Raw genomic sequence first — 20966 nt, forward strand, 5'->3', positions numbered from 1 at the left:
GGTTACCACGGCCCCACGTTTGGTGCCAAAACGGTTGTAGCTGTTTTTGTTCTGACCCAGAGTCAGATATACCGGATCACCAGGGAGGCCAAATTAAAGATTAGGCCCTCCAACATATGGAGCGTTCGGAGAAAGGACTGCACACTGCTTGTGAGCAAATCAATTTCTGTTTATTTTCACAAAGAATTCGGTTTCTTATACCATTTATAAGCAATGTAGCCCGTATAGCCCCCCCCCCCGATTACCCAGGTGATTACGACTTTATTCACCCTGTACTTATAACATGTTTTTGCAGAAATCAGAAGAATATTGCATATGAGATGAGAAGCATAAAAGTCATTGATTATGAGACTATGAGGCTGGGTAATTCTAAACAAGAATGTACACAAGAAAAACAAGCATGACACAAAAGAGAAGAGTTTTTCAAATGTTATAAAAATTGTATAAATTTTATTAACCAATAATTAGAGCAAGACAAAACATATCATTAAAAGAAGGGACGTGTGCCAGACGGCTGGAAACAGTAGCAGCAAGGCACCAACGGTAGCGGGGGAAGGCTACAGAGAATCACATAATATGATTGCTGTCACACATTGGCAAGTACAAATAACACCCATAGATCACATGATATAGTTGCTATTACAAATTAGCTAAGACGAATTACATCTATAGGTTAAATATATAGCATGGCAATTTCAGAACTATTAAGTAACTAAGGAGTATACCAGCCATGATGAATTTGACAATGCAATAGTAAGCCACTTCAACATTCAGCAGCAACAGCATAAACTGGATGGAAGGTGACAACGCTTACCCCAGGCCGTGGTAGTGCCAAGAAATAAAAGTGTAAGCCGCTTCCCAACGCGCATTTCGCATGTAATCTAGTCGGCTTTCTCAAGGGAAGGTAGATTTGTGTGGCCGAAGGACCTTAAAATACATCAGGTGGGCGGTGCACCTTGTGACCGTCGAACCACCAATAGCATCAATTGTACAGCTCATGCGCAATGGAACAGGCAGGTCCCGCAGCAGCTACACGGCGATCACTTCCGTGAGCTCGCAGCCGGAGGCTGCGTGGTCACAGAAGGGAAAACGTCTGGCGCCGCAGCTCAGAACATGACCGCACCAAGCGCACGCGCACAAGATGCTTGTGGAAAGGTATACACTTAATGTTTTAAAGCAACAAAGCACCATGTCACCCCATAGATATACTGCATGCATATAAATAGACCGTATCAACACATTTATAGGTATAAGTACACAGCAGTAATACATACAAAAAATCAAAAATAAATTCTGAAGTATAATGAGTGCATGGCTGCATATCTTGGGAAGATAAAAGACACCTGGACAAAGAATAAACAAAATAAAAAACAAAAATAAAGAAAGAAAAAGTTAGAAAACACCATAAACATCACACAAAGAAAAAATAATAAAAAAATTATAAATAAAAGCTGCTAACGCATCACCAAGAAAAACAAGACAGAGAAATATAGCAATGTCAGAAAAAGAGGAAAAACATTAACCCTTCTATATCACTCTTTTTATCAAAAAAGTGTCAACTAAGTACCCTATATTATTTATGTTTACTATTACTATTAATTTATTTACTTACTACAAGGTAATTGTTCATTCTATATTTATCTTAAGTTCGGTGTGCTAAATGTCCACAGTGTAAACATACACCTACACATTGCACTTATACCAACATGTGTTCCGGCTCATTTCTTTTGTTTTGCATATCATCACACAGGTATAACTGTATTCGTAATTGTCATGAAGGCAATTCAAACATTTACATACTTTTAGGAAATGGATTGCTATAGGGTTACGATTTTTTAATAAGTTTCAAAAACGTGAATATCTTAATGCAGGATTTATGTGAGTTACAAAGCTCTTGTAGTTCAATGCTATCATTGTCTCTTCTTTCATTACATTTTAAGTTCTAGAAAGATGACAGCTGGATTCTCTTTTGTGACTTAAGATGTTATCTTTGGCACAACAGGTTTAATAGTCTAAACTGTCAGAATATGGGGGAGGGCTGTTCCTTAGGCAAATGGCCTCTAGTTATAGGCTGACTTGTGAACTCAGCACAAGAAGATCTGTACTCAGTTAGCTTCCTCTATTGGTACAATACATCAAGCATATATCAGTTGATTTTATAGTTGTTTCATTTATTATAAATTTGTATCAAAATTTTGTGTTGCTACATTCTACATTTGGATAAAAAAATGCTAAAAATTGTAATACATTTTATTTTAGTCTAAATCCGCACCCTAAACCAATCATTAAAAGTTTTTTTTAATTTCTTCTTAATAGGAATTCTTCTTTGATGTAAAACACAATGATCTGGCAAAGAAACAGCTGGATATATCAGTCTGGGACTATGATATTGGGAAATCTAATGATTATATAGGTAAGATGGTCAAATATGTTGAATAGTACATCAATTACCCAGGTAGCATTGACTGTATTACTATCAGAATGCCATACAAAAGTCATCAAATGGATACTTTCTTTACTGTTGCGTGCCAACTTTTGCGTTCCACTTTTTATTTGACTACATAGAATTTCTGTATGTGGCTGTGGTCACATTTCCATCAAAAGATTATTGCATGCACTGTTCGAGTAACTGACATTAAACTGCAATTTTTAGATCATGAAATGGCTGTTGGCCCAGTCTAGATGGAGCCATACTTCATTGTTGGTAGTATTTCTTCCGCTAACTATCATAACCTGAATATCAACTATCTAGGCAATAGTCCATACAGTGACCTTCAACAGAGAGAGAGAGAACCAATTGATTCTTACATATATATATTAAACAATATCAAATCGACACACACAACTCCACCCTTGCTCTGGTTTCCTTTGTGATGGAATGTCCAATCACCTTCCGGTAACATGAGAAGGTATATGGTTGCAGTGGTTATCATTTTCCTGCAGATAGCGTCCTTGTATTAAGTCCTCATATGAAAAAGGCCTGAGGGGTTCAGTTGGGCTAGAGACTAGGTGTCTATCTCAAGGACAATTGTCTGTAATCCCATTCCACAAGGGATGTGTACAGATGTACCTTCAAAGAACCAGAGATAGGATGTTCAATTTAAGAAAAATAGTTTATACTCCCAACACCACAGGGACTATGCTCCTGCCAAGAGGCTGAAGACACAACAGTCCATTCAAATGTAAGCGCTCTCTTTATTCTATTAACAGAACAAAGGGCCCTATTACCAGATGACACAATTGCCTTCCTGCCTCACAGGTTTTATGAACCCCACAGCACAGGGTCAACCTCTTTGATGTATTCATTTGACCTTTAGTGCCATACAGAGTTTGTGGATCAAATTGTGAGTTCAGTCATATTGCACATATTATAGATATTGTCCATGATGGGTTCCAATGTTCATCAAACATGATGCATAATCACAATCATATACAGTAGCCAATTGCAGGACACCACACATTTATATTTATCTCCTTCTCTAACTCTTTCGCAAACAAACAACGTTGACAGGTTGTTCTTCTGTCTTACTGTTGGGATAATGTCAAGTCCGTTTTCTCGGTCTTCTCACAATCCTATCATAGATGTCTTAGAACTCTTCTTCCTAGTTTATACCCAAATCAAATCCATTAGTAACCAAGTAAGTCCACATTTCTAGTGAGCCTCTTTTACAGTACAACACCAAATAGTGAGCATAGTGATTGCTGGAAACTTTTGGTGCAGAACACTTCCATGGATAAATCTGATCATTTTGTCTACCTTACTGCTGAATCTTCAATGGGAAAATATGTCCTCTCTAAGGATGAGTGAGCATTCTCAGATATCGAGTTATCAGAGCGTGCTCTGGTTAAGATAGAGGAGCATGCGTGCTCGAGCCAAATGCTCAGGTAGCCGCAGCCGCATATATCGTGGCTGATACACTGCCACTAAACATATGGACAAACACAACCCCAGAAATGGCATTATATGTGTATCAAGGCACTCAAAGGAAAAAATGTCAAATGAGTACTCCCAGTCAAACTCCATATATAGCAATTTGAAGATCCAGAGAAAACATGGAGTATAAGTGACTCAGATAAAACATTTTATTACTCAAAAAAGTTAAAATTACAATTAACACACTGTGCAAAACAGACAATAAAATTGTGCATAGCCTAAAATTCCCATAATTTACATCAAAAGAGTCCCACATAAGCACATGCAGAGCAGGATACACTCAAGATGCATAATAAGGCAGAGGACAATACATAATCACTCATGAAGCTTAGTACATGCCTATACCTCTGTTCCAAAGTAAAGTTCTGCATGTGCACCACTGTGCACTATTATCAAGCAGCAAGACTCCGGACATACCAAGATAGCTGGAAAGCCTAGAGCGGAGTCGGCCAGCCCAGGAAGGATCCCCCTGCAAGAGCCCTACGCGCTTTTCGCTCTGAGTATTTGCCACTTCATCATGGGGGCATTCTTCTAAACAAGCAGAGAATGCCCATCAGTCATGATACATGTGGCCGCATCTACCCGAGCATTTGGCTCGAGCACGCCGACTCCTCTATCCCAACCCGAGCTCGCTCGGATAACTTCATATCCGGGCATGCTCACTCATCCCTAGTCCTCTCCTATAAGTATGAAAAAAACTTTCTGTAAGAAAATGCCTACTCTTCTAACTTCTTGGGGCATAGCCCACAACACTGGCCAACAGACAGAAAACGCCCCTGTGCAAGAACAATATATGGGCTCTCTGCAGCCCAATATCTTATCATAATGCACTATTCCACCTGCTATTGAGATGGTAGTGGCCCCCCTCACTCTTGGGCCCCTGCGCGGCTGCACAGATTGCACCAATGCTATGTCCGCCCCTTACCCAAAACTACTAATGAAAGTTTCAATTTCAATTATGTTGTAGTGAAATTAATCAGATTGTCCCATCTTTTCCATCAGCCAAAGCAAAGAGACTCATGAATGTTTCCCATTCTAAAGTTTTTAACTTTAACAAATACTTATTATTTAATGTGAGGATGGGTTAAGGAGATAAAAAAAAGTGACAACTACTCTGGCAGAAAGCCATATAAACTTAATTACCATGCATAAACAATCAAATGTAATGAATGAATCATCAAAGTTACCTGAATATGATGTAGAGCTTAGATACTGTGTCTATGATAAGATAGGTTAATTATTGGTTGCCCAAGCATGAATGCAACATGATTACATGTTAGATACTGTTCAGTTTTAAAGAATGCCTAATGAAAACTTAATTACCATGTAATAGGTATAAGTGCTATTCAAAATAGATACATAAGTGAATCATTACTTTAAATAGCAACCACAGTAAGTACATAGAAAAGAACATGTTTATGGAAATTGTCACCTATATTACAAATCATCATTACTGATACAAATAATAGCTAAAGATTGTTTTAATTACAAAATGTTTTTTGACAAGTTAGTGTATGGCAGATGTACTCTGTAAACCGAAATATGAATCACAAGCATGGCAGTGTATTGTATAAGCTGTTAAGCAATCGTAGGTTTAAGAATTAAAAATAAAATTTAAGAATATAAAAATAGGACAGTCTCTGACCTGTGTGTGCTGTAAAATTTGGCGTTCTTTCTTTAAAATAGGAATAATATCCTGTCAAATATTTTAGGTTTGTTCTTTAATGTCTCCCTGCAGGTGGTTGTCAGCTGGGCATCAATGCAAAAGGGGAACGCTTGAAACACTGGTATGAGTGCCTGAAGAACAAAGATAAGAAGATTGAACGCTGGCATGTTCTACAGAATGAAAATCACGTAGCAAGCGATTAAGAGACAGATGCAGTGTTTCACAAGCATTTATGCTCAATACCAAGTCACTGTAAACTTTTTCTGTCTTGTCTTCCAGAGCATTCACACTTATAGCTTTTAGCGATAGAAATAAGATAGTTGCTATTAGTATATTCTTTATTAAATAAAAAAAAAAGCCGCATTTGTGTATGTCCTTGGGGCAAATGCTGACAGAAACGATACCCGTGTTTGTTGTTCTGCCCAGTACTACATTACCTCCTTACATGGCAAACCTTTATGTCCATTGCTGTTGAATTCTAAAGAAACATGTATAAAATGGAACTTTATTTTTATTCAAATCTTTAATAAGGCACAATGTCTTTGTACAAACAAATCTTACATATCTAACCGTGCACATTTTGTCTTGTAGTAGGAATAGTGATTGCTTACCTGACAGGTACGGGTCTCCTGTGCCCCAATATGTAATATAATGAAAAGATGATATTTCAGAGCACAAAACAACTATATATTCTGATACAAGTTCTACAGTTTTCCAGTTGGTGATATAATGTATTCTTCTGACAAAATATTTGTACAAAAAAAATTTGGGTGCAAAAAACATTTATCTTGTTTAGATTGAACTCCCGCAGCACTTGTTATTCTCTAGTTGTTGGAATTACTGTTTTTTTCCACTAGAACTAGTAGTCAGAAACCCTATCTATAATAGATGCAAAAGTTCAATACCAACCTCTTTTTATACAAGTGGCACAAGATGAATAATTATTTTTTCCATGCGATTCTGTAGTACACATATGATGACATAGTGGGGCGGATTGACCATTTGCTCCTTGGGGAAGTTGAGGACCAACATCCTCTGAGTTAGGACTCATTCAGATGTCAGTCTTGCTCTAACAAGTTCTTTGTTTTTCTCGAATAGAACTTGTAACTATTATGCCCTATGGAGCCATTTACACTTCTATGTATTTTTGTTGACTGGGTGATCCTCATAAAAAAGCTAAGACTTGTTTGACTTTGATCTGAGCCTTGGATCAATCTCACCAATGCAGGTCTGAGTCAGTGAAAAAATCAGAGAGTACTTGGATGCCGTCTGTTTGTTTAATATGAGAATGTTGAAAAACCTCGATTATATTTTTTAATCCAAGAAAAAGTGATGAAACTCTGCCCAAACTTTGATACTCTGATGAAAAACACTGATGAAATTCAGACTGTATTTTGCATACAAGAAAAATTAATGACCGCAGAATGAGCCCTTAGAGATATTAACGTTTTTGGTGGAGGGGCTAAAAAAGAAAGAAATGCTATTGAAGATAATTACGATAACCCATAAGGATTTTCCATATGTGGCACTTAATTTCTACTCTTAATGTCATGTGATATATTCATTGCGAAGTAAATCAAACTAAACTCTATGGAATAATGCTATTATGCAAGACTTTCAAAGTCTTTTCATGAAATGTATTCTCTAAAGTCGTGTTTGAATTTGCTAATAGGTCATCTACTTTCCATATGAATTTAACTAGAACATCGCAAAAGAAAAGATATGACTTATAATCTCTACTTCTGATCTTCAAGAGGGGAACCCATTCCCTGCTCCTCTGTTTTAATCAAAAGTGAAATTCATCTGACAGTGCTATTCTCAGAGAATACTATAGAGATTATATATTCCAATGTAAAGTGCAGTTTTCCTTATTACTTGTATTTCTATTGTTAAATATGGCTGTAGTGAAATGTAGTAATAGGAAAAAATGTCCTTACCTAAATATTGTGGTGACAGAGGTTACCTAATGTGGTCCTCAAAACCTGGACCCGTTGAGGCGTTGCTGAGACGCGAAACGGCCGTCGTCCATGAGGACTCCCGCTTCCCCGGCTCCATGTTCTACTTGTGTGCTTTTGGAATAAAGTTCTTTTTTCATTGCACCTACCATGTCACAGAGTGCCACCTTTATCTACTATGTATTCTACTAACACTTTACGTTGAATTAGCAATAACCTGAATTAAAGGATCTAAGTATCTCCAGGCAGTTGATCAAGAGATTTTTTTTTGACTGGATAATAAAATATTACTAAGCCTGTGTTCTCTCGTTCCCAGACTGTTACTAAAAGATGCACTAATACTTAAGAGTTCAAAATACATATAGTAACATGTCCATCTCTGCTGAAAAGCAGTCAAGCCTTGTAATTCCATCTCATTCTGCACCATTAAGTTAAATGTAGGTGGTGAAGATAATATTTCAAGTGGTTTCCATACTTAGTTTTCATCCCATAATGTAATCCTATATTTTTGTATTTTTTAATTTCTTCAAACTTTGTAAAAATAATCCCAATAAAAACACATTTTTTTGTGCGCAAAATACTTAAAGGGGTGGTCCGGCCTTAGGATACATGTCCGCAGTAACTCCATGATTGCAGACTTGTGAATCCTCCACATCCACATTGCACGCTATGAGAATTCGCGTGTGCCATGAGCGGCAGGCATGTGACCACAAATGTGCAATTTGCATACATCCAGTCACATGCCGTCCAGACGTGTTCGACCTCGCTCAATGCAAAATTTTTTGAGTGAGGTCGGACATGTCTAGTCAGAATGTGGCCGGAAGTATGCAAATTGCATACTTGTGGTCACATGACCGCCTACTCCCTCTGCCGGCAATGGAGAATCACCACAGGACCCCGTGCCGATTGACAAGTTTGCTGTTATATGGTAAATGACTTGTACCCCAAGGCCAGACAACCCCTTTAATATCAGAGCCAATTCATATTAGCGATAACTCATGCATCAATAAACATGAGTATAGTTCACATAATTTGTCATACAGTAGTAATGAAGAATGCAATAAAATATGAATCATTTAATAAATAAAAACCTAGTAAATGGTGATTAATGATATGAAATATTAAGTTTGTCAAATATTTACATAATTGGATAGGAAGCTTCCTCTGCTTTATTTAGGGAAGCTAATCTTATTCTTTCCTTAGACAGTAAGATATAAACACCTGATTAACCTTTTCACGCAATATATTAATTGGAATACACAGAGGGAGGTTGACACTTCTGTTTAGAGTCTGATGTTCTTTAATACAGTGAAATCTATATAAAAAAAACACCTCTTGGCTATGGCAATCTTTGTTTTATTGCCGTATGACCCTTTTTGCTAAAATTCTGGCCGTTTCTCTCAAAGAGGTGTCGCTATATTAACTACAAGACACTTACTATGAACTATATTGTGCTTGTTTAAATCTTAGATTTCATCAAGGTGACTCTGTAGATGCCATCTTTAGTGCTACAATGGTCTATGATGCTTGAGTAAAGGACAGCTGGATTCAAAGTGGATTAGCTGAGGATCTCATATTTGTGACTATGAAATTGTCGGATTCACTATAATTTCTTGCTTTTCTTTACTCCATTTTGGCTTTTACTTTTGGAAAGGGAGAAGTCAGTTAGTTCTTGTCTGATAACAGGTTACTAGACTGATATTCCATGTAGTCACCTTGAATCTTATCACCTTTAAGAACTCAATGACCAACTACAGAAAGTGCATTTTCATGGGATTTCATGGTCCGTACACTGTTCCTCTCATATAATTAATAGACTTGATCTGAACACCTAATAAATACCTAAATTATACTTGCGCCACTGGGAGAATCTTAAATATTTAAGGGGGTGCATAAAATTTTGAGAAAGTTGCCTAAAGGCAGTAAAATAATTACATAAAAAATGAAAGTCATTTTCACTCACCCGGTAAATCCTTTGCGGCTCCAGCACTGCCGGTTGTCCTCTCCAGTTTTGCAGTGATGAGTCATGTCTACCATATGACCGCTGTGGCCTATTATTGGGCTAAAAGATCACATGTTGTACATGCAAATATCACCGCTAACATCAGTGATTGGCTGTAATGTTCACATGATACAGCGTTTTTGCTGCAAAACTGGTAGACACCAGCAGAGTGACAATTGTTTTTACGATATGAGATTTAATAGTTTAATAAGTCATTGTTTTTTAAATTTATATAATTTCCAGCTCTTAGGCAACTTTAGGTGAGGACTAGCTGTGTATTTTTATAGTCGAACTGGATAAGAAATGTTGAGTAGATATCAATTTAGTTCCCATTTTAAACTTGGCATGAAATCCTCAAAGTCTTGAATTTTCTAGCACTGTCTCGACATAAAATCCAAGTAATTGTTCCCTGCTTTCTTACGCCTGGAAACCCTCGGCTTAGCGGTTGTTATAGAATCTTAATTCTCAGTAAAACTTCAGTGCTAGAGCACTGGTGCCATTTGCATGGGTTCACATGCTTATCAATGTAGATGTATTCTAGAACTTTTTCCACAGGAGATCATGTTTCTTGTTTAGTTAGCAGGGTATGTAAGAGTTTACTAGTATACTTAGTATACTTGATAATCTAACCTGTAACGTGTCTCCTCTGTATTGTTGCGGTGCTTAATGATGGCAGTATGAAAAAAAGCTTATGTTGATCTGTTTTAATTCTGGTTACTCTGGGACTATTCTTTTTTTTTTAATAAATTGCAATGAAATAAGAACAAAGAACATTATCCAGATATAAGTTTTGCATTTCCCACACCAAAGCTTTACAGAACTTATTCGACTATATTCACTAAAGCTGTGTAGCAGAACATGGGCCTTGTTGCGCAACAACCAACTAATGAGCTTTTTTAATTTTTTTTTTTTATCAACTTAAGAAGAGAGTTCAGTTTTTTTTGGTTGCTTTTGAAACTTTTTATAAATAAGGCCCAATAGTGTATAGTCTTACCTACATGTCTTGTGATCCATCCAGCAGAATCATCACAGCTCTCCCGAAGTAGTTGTTTGTCTGGATTTGTAATATTTTATATGAAATCTTTACAAAATATAATGGAATTTGTTATAAAGCCAGTGCAATAATACAACACAGCCTATAACAGTAGACAGATTATTGATGTGGTTCAGTTTGTGTAAAAACAATAACTAAGTAAAAAGTAATAAGTGTACATAGGAAAATACAAGTAATGTCACATTATATATTAAAAGTAAAAAGATCTTATTTATTATAATTTAACCAATCACAGAGCAACTTTCATTTATCCAAAGTAGTCTTAAAAATGAATGCTGAGTTTGGATTGGCTGTTATGGTTAGCAAGGCTCTTTTCTTAAAGACGCCTAATATACAAGATATTTGTGGCCATGCTTATAGCAATCAATGAAATCTATTTTCTACAGAAGCAACAAAATCCTATCACAAGCATTATACATGTGTTAACAGTTGGTTGTAGAATTATAATGAACACTTTATTTGTCAATATTTTTTAAAAGGATTGTACAGAATAAGAAAATAAAAGGCTTTTTAGTTTCAGAAACAGCGCTACACCTTGCAATAGGATAAGTCTGTTTTTGTAGCTCACATCCATTAAAGTGCAAAAGGGTTGCTTTACAATCCATACATGACCAGGCGAATCTGAACTTTTTTGTGAAATGCAAAGTGAATTCAATATGTTTTGAATCAATTTGTGATATCAAGTTATAACAGCAGAAGATGTGACATGCTAATAATTTGTCTTTCATACAACCAATGTATTAATCTACATGAATTATGTGGTACATAAATTGAGATTGTAAGACATGATATGATCCTTTATATTTATTATACTACTACTATTACCAGAAGAAAAAATGGATTACTAATAGCATAACCTGGTTTAACATTTTCTTATCACTTTGTTTTTCAGACGATTAACACAGCAAACACAGTCAATTACTGGTTATTATTTGTGTTTTCTGATAAACTGAGATTAGGATAATTTCTCCATATTCACCTGTATATTTTTTCACTGGATTGGATGCGCCATTATCAGACATTATCAGCTGAGCAGAAATAATTTTTTTCTTTGTAAATAACGCATGCACATATGGACTGAAATGGCGCAGACACTTATATGCTGATGTTTGCATTTCAAAGAGCATGATGTGAATTTAACAGAAAAAGTGACCTATCTTATGTTACCAAGAATTTAGAAAAGAACCTGTCTTCCTGTGCATGCAGATATAACATACTGATTTCCTTATGTGATGTGTCCAATAAAGAAAAACTCAATTAAATGTGTTGAATCTGCTTATTTATATAGTTACGTAGGTTGAAACAAGACAAAGATCCATCATGTTCAACCTTCCTCCACCAATTATACATTCTGTATCGCTTGATTATTTATAGCCCACGACGTAATTTATGTAAAAATAAAACAAAAAAAACTAGCCCTTTTCTAAATGCTGATTAGTGTCTCTCATTATTACTTCTTGCGGTCAGAATCCCACAGTCTGATGACTCTATATAGAACCCTTTCCTATTTAGCTGCCAGAATCGCCTGTCCTCCACACATGTTGAATGTCTTCTGGTCCTTTGTAAGGTCTTTGGAAGGAATAAGTCATGTGCCATTCCTTTGTATTGATCACACATGTATTTATACACCCAAATTAGATCGCCACTGTGGCGTCCATTTTTCTAAGCTGAACAATAAATTGCAATGCAGTGTTCCCAAACAACGACTCAAGACTAACATGTGGCTCTTCAGCTCCTACACGTGGTTACTAGTAAGGAGCGGGCTTGCTCATTTAACCCTTTTGCCAGGCACGCTCGGGTGCTTTGCGAGTAGCTTTGTCGTGCTCATATATTAAGTTCGAGTGCCTGCGTCTGCATGATTTGTGGCTGTTAGTCAGCCTCAACACATGCAGAGATTGCCTATTTGTTAGGGAATCCTCACATGTGTTGAGGCTGTCTTACAGCTTTAAATCATGCAGATGCAGGGACTCAAACTTATTATATGAGCACGCCGGAGATACTCGGCAAGCACCCGAGCATGCTTGGCGAAAGGGTTAAATGAACACGCTCGCTCATCACTAGTGGCTACCTTACCTGGCTACTGGTACCATTGTGTACAAATTACTGAAAGGTGTAAGCAAAATCAGCAAGTATAGAAAGTACTAATATACATTCTATACCAAGTCCTCACTGACTTTGAGATCTCATTTTGCTATGAGTAGAAAAATTCAAGTTTTCTTTGCTCTGCTCTGAGTCATATGTACAAGTGATAATATAGATCAGAATTCTAGCACTACTGTCCTGTAACTCCCAATGCAATGTCTCCTTGTATCATGTGTGATGCAGCTTACTGCATGCTGCAGAGTCTGTGCCATCAGATCTTCTAATGCTGACTTGATCTGCACCATGATAGCTTTTGAGAGTAATGGCACGAGGTCAATGTAACACCTGTAGCTGGACTTCAGACTCATAGCTCGATTATACGCAAATACCTTCTGATATTTCATGACATTGCTCGATACCTTATGCTTGGTATGTAATGTCCGATTTCACTTGCAGTATAGAATGGATTTATCATGGAATCAGTGGTACTGCGACTTCTCCAAAGTGTCCACAGAGCTGATTTTCAATGCATCAATGCCAGGCCACTTGCTGGTCAATCTACTGTGAGAGGTCTACATGGTCTAAATGTGTTACCATGGCGTGCAGTGTCCCTGGACTTAACTCCTATGAAGCTCATACCCAATACTGAATAAATGGAGATGTTATGAAAATGTTGATTATAATTTTTTTTAGCATTTGCATATAATTAAAGAGGTTGTCCAGGTTTTGTACGAACATTGAGTCACTCTATGTGACGGCAGATTTGTGAACCCTCACATCATACACAGTGCTCGATGTCCGGATTCTCCAGTGCCAGAAGAGTGTGGTCATGTTACTACAAGTTTGCAATATACATCTTTCAGGCCACATAACGACTAGATGTGTACGGCCTCACTCAATTGTATAGCTGTATGAGAATCTGCCCCCAGAGCTTATATTAAATAAAAGGGGGTGTTACCACTATAATGTGTAATAGCTGCTCTCGGCTTTCCTGATCTCACTGATAACGGACACATCTGCAGGTTCCTCTCAGTTCTTCAGCAGCCAGGGTTGCAGTACAGCAGGGCTCAAGAGCTTCAAAAAATGAGTTTGCATGAAGACAAAGTTCAGCTCTACTCTTGTGTTAGTTACTTGTCTCACACTAGTATCACCTCCTTTTATGACAAATAATCTCTGGAGACAGATTCTCATGCAGATCAGTGTCTGGCCCATAGCCTGGAGCAGCTCATTTACATATGAGAAAAACATGGATATCTCTGGAATTAGATACTGGATTGCAGATGCCAAGGTATAATTTTATTCAGCTTCCTATGACCTACATGCCCATATATACGGCTTAGTAGGGTTAATACTACTGACAGATTTTCTTCAACTTAGAACCTGAGAGCTACACTTCCAACTGTATCTCTAGAATTAGCGAACGCCTTTGCTATCTTTTGAATCATTTTCCTTGTTTGTAAAAGTCAACAATCTCTTAACCTTTTGAAAGACCAACAATATTAATTACTAAAAATACTTGTTCTTAAGGGGTTGAATAGTTCTGATATGATAGTAGACATATAGGCTTTAGGTTTAGGAATTCTAATTATTATTTAGAATTATTTCTAGTTCCTGGGAACACATAAAACACACTTCCTCTGTTGTATTAAGATCATTTAAATCCACATTTGAAATATAGAATTTAAGTTCAATCTGACAGTTATATTGTGACATCCAAAAAGCATTAAAAGTAAAATAAAAAACATTAAAGTCCCTACCAGTCTAAAATTGTATAGGTCATTGATTAAACTGATTGTTTAGGATTGCCACAAAATTAGTGTTTGTCACCTCAAATCCTTTGGCTTGAAATATGTCAAAGACCATCTGTTATGTTAGCAAAAACGGCAGGGCATCCATATGCAGAAACAGTTAGCTATTTTCATTATGACAGCCCTCCAGTGTACTGTGCAATTTTAATGAACTATTGGGTAAAGAAGAATATATTGTATATGTATGCCACGAGTATTTTTGATTTTACGCTTCTGCAGTTCTAAATAAACAGTAAATGGCATGTTGTAAATTAAAATGACCTAGTATCACATACAAATGAAACCAGAAGTTTATATACACTATATAAAAAGACACATATGGATGTTTTTCTCAATATCTGACATGAAATCAGAATAAACCTTTCATTTTAGGTCAATTAGGATTACCTTAATTTTTAATATTAGCCAAATGCCAGAATAATGAGAGAGAGAATGTTTTAAAGCATTTTTATTACTTACTGCAAAGTCAAAAGTTTACATACACTAAGATTACTATGCCTTTAAACAATTCTGGACTGCCCATATGATGATGTCATGTGTTTGGAAGGTTCTTTTGGCAACATCTGAGTTAATTAGAGACACACCTGTAGATGTATTTTAATGCACACCTGAAACACACTGCTTCTTTCTTTAGCATCATGGGAAAGTCTAAAGAAATCAGCCAAGATATCAGGAAGAGAATTGTTGACTTGCACAAGTCTGGCTCATCCTTGGGTATAATTTCAAGATACCGGAAGATGCCTCGTTCATCTGTACAAACAATTATACGCAAGTGCAAACAAGATGGGGATGTCCAGCCATCATACCGCTCAGGAAGGAGATGGGTTCTGTGTCCCAGAGATGAACGTGCTTTGGTCCGACATGTGCATATCAACCCAAGGACAAAAGCAAGAGACCTTGTGAAGATGATGGCGGAAGCTGGTAAGATTGTGTCAATATCCACAGTGAACCGAGAACTGTATCAACATGGGTTGAAAGGCCACTCTGCCAGGAAGAAGCCATTACTCCAAAAGAAACATAAAAAGCCAGATTAGTGTTTGCAAATGCACACAGGAACAAAGACTTTAATTTTTTGAGACATTTCCTGTGGTCTGATGAAACTAAAATTTAACTTTTTGGGCATAATGACCATCATTACGTTGGGAGGAAAAAGGGAGAAGCTTGGGAGCCTAAGAACACCGTCCCAACTATGAAACACGGAGGTGGCAGCATTTTATTGTGGGGTTGTTTGATGCAGGAGGTACTGGTGCACTTAACAAAATAGATGGCATCATAAGAAAAGAGGATTATGTGGCGATACTGAAGCAACATCTCAAGACATCAGCCAGGAAGTTAAAGCTTAGGCGGAAATGGGTCTTCCAAATGGACAATGATCCTAAACATACTGCCAAAATGGTAACAAAGTGGCTTAAGGATAAGGTTAACAAAGTCAATGTTTTGGAGTGGTCATCACTAGTGTTGAGCCACCCCCATAGTGTTCGGGTTCGGTTCGGTTCGTCGAACACCGGGATGTTCGAGGAACTGTTCGTCGAACTGTTCGTCGAACACCTTAGAACACCGTCGAACACCGTTAAAACCAATGGCAGGCAAACAAAAACACATAGAAACACATAGAAAACACCTGCAAAGGTGTCCAAAAGCTGACAAACTGCTCAGAAGACGCTTTCTTTAAAAAAGCCGGCCGGCAAATTCAGCAGCGGCATACACCGGTACCCGACAATTTAGACAAGAAGGAATAGAGCATCACACATAGATTAGATAGATAGAAACATGTCAGTCACACATATAAGAAGCACAGTGACAGTGTTGGTTACTGCACTTGTCATTTAGTGTAAAGGATTTATTAAAAAAAATATTAGTGTTTTCATGTACCGTCTCTTTAAATAAGCCGGCCGGCAATTCAGCAGCGGTACCCGACAATTTAGAACAGAAAGATAGAGCATCACACATAGATTAGATAGATAGAAACATGTCAGTCACATATATATGAAGTACAGTGATAGTGTTGGTTACTGTACTTGTCATTTAGTATTAAAATAAAGGATTTATTATTAAAAAAATTGGCGTGGGGTTCCCCTTAATTTTAGGCTCTAGCGGAGGTTAAGCAGACGGCTGGGGCAGATGTTTGAAGCCTGGGAAGGGGGTAATACCCACGGAGCTTCCCAGGCTACTAATATCAGCCCCCAGCTGAATACATAGCCTTTACTAGCTATTAAAATGGGGGACCCCCCAAAAAAAATGACGTGGGGTCCCCCCTAATTTAATAGCTAGCAAAGGCTAGGCAGACAGCTGGGGGCTGATATTAATAGCCCAGGAAGGGAGCCATGAATATTGGCCCCCTCCCAGGCTAGAAACACCAGCCGTCAGCCGCCCCAGAAATGGCGCATTCATAGGATGCGCCAATTCTGGCACTTAGCCTCGCTCTTCCACGCTGCCCTGGTGCGGTGGCAGGGGGTAATAGGGTTGGGGTTGATGTCAGCTTATAATGCCAGCTGACATCAAGCCCAGGTTAGTAATGGAGAGGCGTCTATAAGACACCCCCATTACTAACCCCATAGTCAAAGTTAAAAAAAACACAAACACCCAGAATAAAGTCCTTTAATTGAAATAAACACACAATCCTTTATTGTTCTAAATTAAACCATACTTACCATCACGCCCATTCCAGCTGAAGCCAACGATCTCCTGCAATAAAAGAAAAATAATAAAGCAACCTCATCCTTACCTTTCCATGGTTCCCACGACAGCTTCAGCTCTGCTACATCGAGATGACAGGCTGGACCGCAGCAGAACGCTGCCATCCAGCCTGTCATCCCGCAGACACTGAGAAGCGCAGGCTTGCTTGCGCTGCTCAGCGTCTCTCTGTGACGACATCCAGATGAGCCGAGTTCATGTCCAATGAACTCGGCTCACCTCATGCACGTCACTGACAGCGTGGGAAAATTCTCACGCTGAAGCGCTGATTGCAGGAGAATTTTCCCACGCTGTCAGTGACGTGCAGGAGGTGAGCTGAGTTCATTGGACATGAGCTCACCTCATGCACATCACTGACAGCGTGGGAGAATTCTCCTGCACTCAGCACTTCAGCGTGAGAATTTTCCCACGCTGTCAGTGACGTGCATGAGGTGAGCCGAGTTCATTGGACATGACCTCGGCTCATCTGGATGCCGTCACAGCGAGACAGTGAGGAGCGCAAGCATGCCTGCGCTTCTCAGTGTCTGCGGGATGACAGACTGGATGGCAGCGTTCTGCTGCGGTCCAGCCAGTCATCTCGATGTAGCAGAGCTGAAGCTGTCGTGTGAACCATGGAAAGGTAAGGATGAGGTTGGTTTATTATTTTTCTTTTATTGCAGGAGATCGTTGGCTTCAGCTGGAATGGGTGTGATGGTAAGTATGGTTTAATTTAGAACAATAAAGAATTGTGTCTTTATTTCAATTAAAGGACTTTATTCTGGGTGTTGTGTTTTTTTTAAATACTTTACTAGAAATTCATGGCGGTCATGTCTAATACTGGCGTGACCCCATGAATTTTGGGCTTGGGGCCAGCTGATAATACCAAGCTGGCCCTAACCCCTTTATTACCCAGTGAGCCACCGCACCAGGGCCCTGGATGAGTTGGGTACAGCGCCAGAAGATGGCGCTTCTATGAACGCGCCATTTTCCGGGGTGGCTGCGGACTGCAATTTGTAGCGGGGGGGGGGGCCCAGAAAGCTTGGGCCTCCCTGCGCTGCAGATTCCAGCCCCCAGCTGCCTAGTTGTACCTGGCTGGACACAAAAATAGGGCGAAGCCCCACGTACTTTTTTTTTAATTATTTCATGAAATTCATGAAATAATTAAGAAAAAAAGGCCTTCCCTATATTGTTGTGTCTGGCCAGGTACAAATAGGCAGCTGGTGGTTGGGGGCAGCCCGTTCCTGCCTGCTGTACCTGGCTGGACACAAATATAGTGCGAAGCCCCACTTCAATTTTTTTTAATTATTTCATGAAATTCATGAAATAATTAAGAAAAAAAGGGCTTCCCTATATTGTTGTGTCCGGCCAGGTACAAATAGGCAGCTGGTGGATGGGGGCAGCCCGTTCCTGCCTGCTGTACCTGGCTGGACACAAATATAGTGCGAAGCCCCACGTCAATTTTTTTAAATTATTTCAGGAAATTCATGAAATAATTTAAAAAAAATTGACGTGGGGCTTCGCACTATATTTGTGTCCAGCCAGGTACAGCAGGCAGGAACAGGCTGCCCCCAACCACCAGCTGCCTATTTGTACCTGGCCGGACACAACAATATAGGGAAGCCCTTTTTTTCTTAATTATTTCATGAAATAATTTAAAGAAAATTGACGTGGGGCTTCGCCCTGTTTTTGTGTCCAGCCAGGTACAACTAGGCAGCTGGGGGCTGGAATCCGCAGCGCAGGGAGGCCCAAGCTTTCTGGGCCACCCCCGCTGCAAATTGCAGTCCGCAGCCACCCCGGAAAATGGCGCGTTCATAGAAGCGCCATCTTCTGGCGCTGTACCCAACTCATCCAGGGCCCTGATGCAGTGGCTCACTGGGTAATAAAGGGGTTAGGGCCAGCTTGGCATTATCAGCTGGCCCTAAGCCCGAAATTCATGGGGTCACGCCAATATTAGACATGACCACCATGAATTTCTAGTAAAGTATTTAAAAAAAACACAACACCCAGAAAAAAGTCCTTTAATTGAAATAAACACACAATTCTTTATTGTTCTAAATTAAACCATACTTACCATCACGCCCATTCCAGCTGAAGCCAACGATCTCCTGAAATAAAAGAAAAATAATAAAGCAACATCATCCTTACCTTTCCATGGTTCCCATGACAGCTTCAGCTCTGCTACATCGAGATGACAGGCTGGACCGCAGCAGAACGCTGCCATCCAGCCTGTCATCCCGCAGACACTGAGAAGCGCAGGCTTGCTTGCGCTCCACAGTGTCTCTCTGTGAGGGCATCCAGATGAGCCGAGTTAATGTCCAATGAACTCGGCTCACCTCATGCACGTCACTGACAGCGTGGGAAAATTCTCCTGCACTCAGCGCTTCAGCGTGGGAGAATTCTCACGCTGAAGCGCTGAGTGCAGGAGAATTCTCCCACGCTGTCAGTGACGTGCAGGAGGTGAGCTGAGTTCATTGGACATGAGCTCACCTTATGCACGTCACTGACAGCGTGGGAGAATTCTCCTGCACTCACCGCTTCAGCGTGAGAATTTTCACACGCTGTCAGTGACGTGCATGAGGTGAGCCGAGTTCATTGGACATGAACTCGGCTCATCTGGATGTCGTCACAGAGAGACGCTGAGCAGCGCAAGCAAGCCTGCGCTTCTCAGTGTCTGCGGGATGACAGGCTGGATGGCAGCGTTCTGCTGCGGTCCAGCCTGTCATCTCGATGTAGCAGAGCTGAAGCTGTCGTGGGAACCATGGAAAGGTAAGGATGAGGTTGCTTTATTATTTTTCTTTTATTGCAGGAGATCGTTGGCTTCAGCTGGAATGGGCGTGACGGTAAGTATGGTTTAATTTAGAACAATAAAGGATTGTGTCTTTATTTCAATTAAAGGACTTTATTCTGGGTGTTTTTGTTTTTTTTAACTTTGACTATGGGGTTAGTAATGGGGGTGTCTTATAGACGCCTCTCCATTACTAACCTGGGCTTGATGTCAGCTGGCATTATAAGCTGACATCAACCCCAACCCTATTACCCCCTGCCACCGCACCAGGGCAGCGTGGAAGAGCGAGGCTAAGTGCCAGAATTGGCGCATCCTATGAATGCGCCATTTCTGGGGCGGCTGACGGCTGGTGTTTCTAGCCTGGGAGGGGGCCAATATTCATGGCTCCCTTCCTGGGCTATTAATATCAGCCCCCAGCTGTCTGCCTAGCCTTTGCTAGCTATTAAATTAGGGGGGACCCCACGTCATTTTTTTTGGGGGGTCCCCCATTTTAATAGCTAGTAAAGGCTATGTATTCAGCTGGGGGCTGATATTAGTAGCCTGGGAAGCTCCGTGGGTATTACCTCCTTCCCAGGCTTCAAACATCTGCCCCAGCCGTCTGCTTAACCTCCGCTAGAGCCTAAAATTAAGGGGAACCCCACGCCAATTTTTTTAATAATAAATCCTTTATTTTAATACTAAATGACAAGTACAGTAACCAACACTATCACTGTACTTCATATATATGTGACTGACATGTTTCTATCTATCTAATCTATGTGTGAAGCTCTATTCTGTCTGTTATAAATTGTCGGGTACCGCTGCTGAATTGCCGGCCGGCTTTTTTAAAGAGACGGTGCATGAAAACACTATTATTTTTTTTGATAAATCCTTTACGCTAAATGACAAGTACAGTAAGCAGCACTTTCACTGTACTTCGTATATATGTGGCTGACATGTTTATATCTATCTAATCTATGTGTGAAGCTCTATTCTTTCGGTTCTAAATTGTCGGGTACAGGTGTATG

The 20966-nt window shown here is 39.4% G+C and overlaps 1 protein-coding gene across 2 annotated transcripts in view; it reads left to right on the forward strand.

The window, feature by feature from the left end:
• RPH3A (rabphilin 3A) overlaps nucleotides 1–6450 on the forward strand; it is a 472799-nt gene extending 466349 nt beyond the window's left edge. For both annotated transcript variants that reach the window (XM_073676355.1, XM_073676354.1), the window contains exons 20-21: nucleotides 2317–2413; nucleotides 5673–6450. In XM_073676355.1, coding sequence (XP_073532456.1) covers nucleotides 2317–2413; nucleotides 5673–5803 — 228 coding nt within the window. In that variant the 3' untranslated portion in view covers nucleotides 5804–6450. The remainder of the gene's footprint in view (nucleotides 1–2316; nucleotides 2414–5672) is intronic.
• Nucleotides 6451–20966: the final 14516 nt, after the last annotated feature.

Source organism: Phyllobates terribilis, unplaced genomic scaffold (genome assembly GCF_046119375.1).
Source record: "Phyllobates terribilis strain yellow unplaced genomic scaffold, ASM4611937v1 Scaffold_1__5_contigs__length_1240528914, whole genome shotgun sequence".
Taxonomy (NCBI): domain Eukaryota; kingdom Metazoa; phylum Chordata; class Amphibia; order Anura; family Dendrobatidae; genus Phyllobates; species Phyllobates terribilis.